Genomic DNA, 4,544 nt, shown 5'->3' with positions numbered 1-4,544 from the left:
CCGGTCAGCTCAGTCCCGGTCAGCTCAGTCCCGTCAGCTCGGCCCGGTCAGCTCGGTCCCAGACCGCTCGGTCCCGACCCGCTCGGTCCCGCCGCCGCCCCGGGGCCGCTCTCCGCCGCCCGCCCCGCCCGAGGTGCCCCGGCGCTTTCCCCGCAGCGCGGCCCGGGGCTGGGGCGGGCGGCTCCGCTCCCTCGGGATGAGTCCGGCCCCGGAGGGCTGAGTGCCGCTGTCACCATCCCCAGGAGACGACGGCGGGGTGCGCTAAGTGCTGGTACGCGGGGAAGACGCCGAGGGCGGCGGCGGGCGGGCAGGCTCGGTATCCCTGCAGGGCGAGGGCGGCCTGGGCGCTGCACCCCGCCAGGGCACAGCCCAGCTTGGGGCGGGCTGCGGGCGCCGGCGGGCTGCCGGGACAGCCGCGGCAGGGCTCCCCGTCCCGCACCAGCACCGGCACCACCACCCGGCGCAGCAGGGCGGGCGGGCGAGGCTGCGGGCTGCCGGGGCCCTCGCTTCTCGCCCGCTTCATCTTGTAGCGGTGGTTCTGGAACCAGATCTTCACCTGCGTGGGGGTGAGGCTGAGCAGCCGGGCCAGCTGCTCCCGCTCCGGCGCCGAGAGGTATCGCTGCTGTCGGAAGCGCCGCTCCAGCTCCAGCGTCTGAGCCTTGGAGAAGAGCACCCGCCGCTTCTTCTTCTTTTCCTCGGCCTCCGAGCCGCGGGCGGGGAGCGACCTTTGGGTGGAGTCGGGCAAGCTCATCTCCGGGCCGCTCTCGTCGGAGGCTGGGGACAGCGAGTGGGTTAGAGAGAGGGAGCAGCCGGGGCCCGGGAGCGGGGCAGGCATCGAGGAGGCCGCCGAGAGCTGAAACGCCTCTGGCACGGAGAGCCCCGGCCGTCTACCGGGCCGGATTAATCCCAACAGTCAAGGAGAGGTGAGAGCTAACCCCGCTAATACATTAAACCTAGCCCACGGGACGGAGCGGGCTGTCCTCCCGTGGGGAACCCGCTTTTCCCAGCCGGCAATCCCCGCAGGAGCACGGCCGCTCCGCCGAGCACAGCCCGAGGATTGCGGGCTGCCAGCCCTCGTGTTCCCTGGGTACTGAAACTGGGGCTGCCTCGTCCTTCCATAAAACTGCCTTTCACTCGCCGCTCCATAAAACCTTAATATTTAACCTATCCCGGCGGTGTTCCCGCACCCATGCAAGGGACGATCTCCCCCTGCGCACACACGGGTGGACAATAAACGCCGTGTATCTGCGGCACCATTGCTGTGTGCGGGCTGTGCGAACTGGATGGAGCCTGCCCGCGGCGGCGGCAGGTGCGCGGATACAGGCGGTGGTGCGCCCAGGGCGGGGGATGCTCGCCTTTCCTCTGCGGAGCCTCAAACCCTTCAGCACAAAAAGATAGCATTTCTTGCAACAGGGAAACGGGGGTAAATAAAAAAATATAATCCGGGAAATGGGCTTAAACGATAAACGCGCAGAGAGAGGCGGCCACGGCCTGAGATTTTGGGTTCTGCCATAGCTGGGAACATTCACAGACCTATTAAAAAAAGTCCCCTAAGCCTCCAAAAATAACCCACAACAAAAACAAACCCTCTTTTCTGTCTTAACATCGTGGCCGGGGCATTTCTGCTGTTTCGTTGTTGCAATTCAATAGTATTTTATAAAATTCCCAGCCTGGATTTCCCCGCTCCTGTAGGCTATGTACACTGTCGATTCGCTGCTTCGCATCTTCCTTAAAGGAAGGGGGGAAACAAATAAAAGATAATTGTGCGGAGGTGGCGAATTCCTGTTCGGTTTATACTCACAAGGATAGTGATTTCTGTCTGTTTCTATCCACCCTCGGTACGGCGAGCCGGTGTAGTTCTCCGCTGAGTGGTGATGGTCAGAGGCTTGCTTTATGCTATTAGCATCCTGCTCTGGTAAATCCAAAATGCTCCTCACTGTAAAACTGATCCTGCCAGATGTGGCCATGACGGGTTGTGCACCCCCCCCCACCCCCTCAAAAAAAAAAAAAATCACCCCAAACCGAACCCCCTTCCTTAAAAGCTGCGAGGAAAGGATCGCGTCCAGTTACTGGGGAATCTCTCGGCTCCAGAGGACCTTCCTTTCCATCGCCACCTAACCCCAAATATTAGTGTCGTTTACAGAGGTGTCCTGTTTATATAAACAGTCCTCCCCACTGCAAACACTGCCTGCTTTCAAACCGTCCCTGTCTATAGGATGCTAAGTACCTGAATTAGTCAAGTGCTAAAGCCCTAATGGGAGTAGGTGTAACCCCCCCTCCCGCCACCCCCATGAGAGAATAACCCGTTACCTCCCAAAGACAGCAGGAAACAGGCGTCATCATTACATATTCTGTCTGATTAGCCAAAAGTGGGGACAGATAATGGTAATTGTTAGCAGTGAATAACATCTTGGGTGGCATGTGGATGACCAACAACCACCCCCCTCCATCCGCCACCGAAGCCACCAGCGTCCCTTCTATCCGCAGACAAAGTGAATCCTCCCAGGACATCCGCAGAGCATGCCGAGAGCCCCCTCCCCACTTCTCCCTCTTTATTTGCCCCCCTCTCTTGCCTCTTTCTTTAAATCGGGAAGGAATTTAAGTCGTTATTTGTTTTATTTGCAGGGCTGTTTGCAGCTCTACCTCAAATTGTCTTCTTGCTGTTAGCAGGTTTCCTACCCTCAACGGGGCATTTTTCACACCTCGGCTGAGCTCTCGGCGGGGAAGGCTGGCGGGTGTGTGCGTTAAGGAGCGGGATCTCTGGGATGGGGTTTTTTTGCATCTCCTGGGCATGGTAGATGTAAGGCACACCTTTTTCTCGAGAAAGATGGTGGCGGGAGCTTGGCACACTCGGTCTGTAAGGAAGAGTCGGTAGGGGGATAGCGGTGATATTATTATTATTATTATTATTATTATTATTATTATTATTATTATCACCAGTTTGCACTGTACCAACCCAGGGAATATCCCCTTGGGCGGGGTGTGCGAGTGACTGAAATGTCTCCAGCTGGGGAGAGGGAGAAAAGATCAAACACGGCGCCTCTATTTATCCGAGCCGACCGCCGCTTCATCTGCCGAAAGAGGCAGCAAAAGAAGCCGAGGAGCGGCGGCGGCCCCCGGGAGGAGGGTGCTGACACTGTCTGGGCACGATTTGGGGACAAGCACCTTGTCTCAGCTTCACCTCCCTTTGCCCGGGCCGCTCCGTGCCCAGCGAAGCTTTGCCCAGCCTCGGCGGCCTCCGAGAGCTTCCAAGAAAATACGGCACGGGGAAGGAGCGGTGTCGTTCCCGTGCAAACCCGCAGGGGCAGGGCTCGGTCCCCGGGAGCAGCCATCCATGGGGGCGATGTTTCACCGGCGTGGGTCAGGCCGTGGGGCCGCAGCGGGCGGGACACGATCCCCCCACGCTCCCCCCACGATCCCCCCACGATCCCCTCGCCTTCCCCACTGCTCCCCGCCGGTTTCACGGGAGGGACCGGCTCACATCCCGGAGGCGAGTCCGGCTGGACGGAGCAAAGCCTGGAGAGAAGGAGATATCCCTTCCCTGGATCAGCTTTCCTTTGAAGGCGGGCCGAGGCTCTCACAGCTCACCCCCGACGGGGAAACGCCGCGAAACCCTGCGGCGATGCGCTGCGGGCCCGCAAAGGGAAGCTCAGATACACGCGGAGATACTCTTCTCTCCGGCCGCCTTGTCGCTTCTAATTTCCCTGTCCAAACAAGCATCTACAAGCCATTGTGCATAGTTATATCTATCCAGCCCCTCGCTCGTCCCCAGACCTGCTGCCTGCGTGCCCCCGGCCGCCACCGCCCCTCCCGCCCTGGTCCGGCCGTCGCTTTTGGGAGCAGCTACAATTCTCGGGGAAAATGTCAATAGAGCAATAACGACGAGGGAGAGGTGAGATTTATATCGGCGAGATTTGTGGGCGAGATGAACGAGGCACAAGGCTTCATTTGGCCACCTTCCCGCATATTTCTTCGGGACTGGACAGGCTCCATATAAACGATTCCCAGGCCGTGATTACTGCAGCCACCTATCAAGCGTGCCTGGTGACAGTAGTTATCTCCCAGCTCCGAGCACAGCCTCCCAGCCGTCCTGGGTGGTCGGAGCGAGGGGAGCACAAATACATGCCAACTGCTAGGCCGTGAACAAAAGGGAAATGTAGCCCTATGTCCCGGACCTGTTGGAAGCATTTGTTCCAGTCAAGATTTTGCATTTGTTCAGATCTGGAATAATAGGTGATTGACGCCTTCCCACAATGTGCTTTAACTCTCCGGGATAAATCGGAGCTTGTTCCTTGTTGTCATGGTTTTCAATAGGGTTCAATGGGATTGAACCACTATCGACTCTGCTTTACGTCTCCGGCAGCCCCGTCCATACAAATTTATTAGTTACGTCTTTTTAAATGAGATTAAATTGAAACGACGTGTCCATCCTCGGCGGAGCGGCTACTCCCTCGGTCGCCCCTGTGTCCCCTTCGGCCCCGAGTGCCCGTGTCACCGGCGGGGCAGCCCACGCCCGGAGGGGACCGGGGGGCACGGCCCCACCG

The 4,544-nt window shown here is 59.0% G+C and overlaps 1 protein-coding gene across 1 annotated transcript; it reads right to left on the bottom strand.

The window, feature by feature from the left end:
- Nucleotides 1-229: 229 nt before the first annotated feature.
- On the bottom strand, nucleotides 230-2,005 carry NKX2-8 (NK2 homeobox 8). Its single transcript, XM_066322308.1, has 2 exons — nucleotides 1,802-2,005; nucleotides 230-774 (listed from the first exon to the last, which is right to left on the bottom strand). Exons 1-2 carry the CDS (start codon nucleotides 1,965-1,967, stop codon nucleotides 230-232), a joined length of 711 nt encoding a protein of 236 aa, XP_066178405.1. The 5' UTR covers nucleotides 1,968-2,005.
- Nucleotides 2,006-4,544: the final 2,539 nt, after the last annotated feature.

Source organism: Sylvia atricapilla, chromosome 6 (genome assembly GCF_009819655.1).
Source record: "Sylvia atricapilla isolate bSylAtr1 chromosome 6, bSylAtr1.pri, whole genome shotgun sequence".
NCBI lineage: Eukaryota > Metazoa > Chordata > Aves > Passeriformes > Sylviidae > Sylvia > Sylvia atricapilla.
This window is presented reverse-complemented; position numbering and strand designations above follow the sequence as displayed.

Excerpts from the sequence above, each read along its gene's own strand:
- NKX2-8 (XM_066322308.1), bottom strand. The coding sequence starts at position 1,967 with ATGGCCACATCTGGCAGGATCAGTTTTACAGTGAGGAGCATTTTGGAT. Across the intron at positions 775-1,801 it reads AGACAGAAATCACTATCCTT|CCTCCGACGAGAGCGGCCCG; the intron begins GTGAGTATAAAC and ends CGCTGTCCCCAG.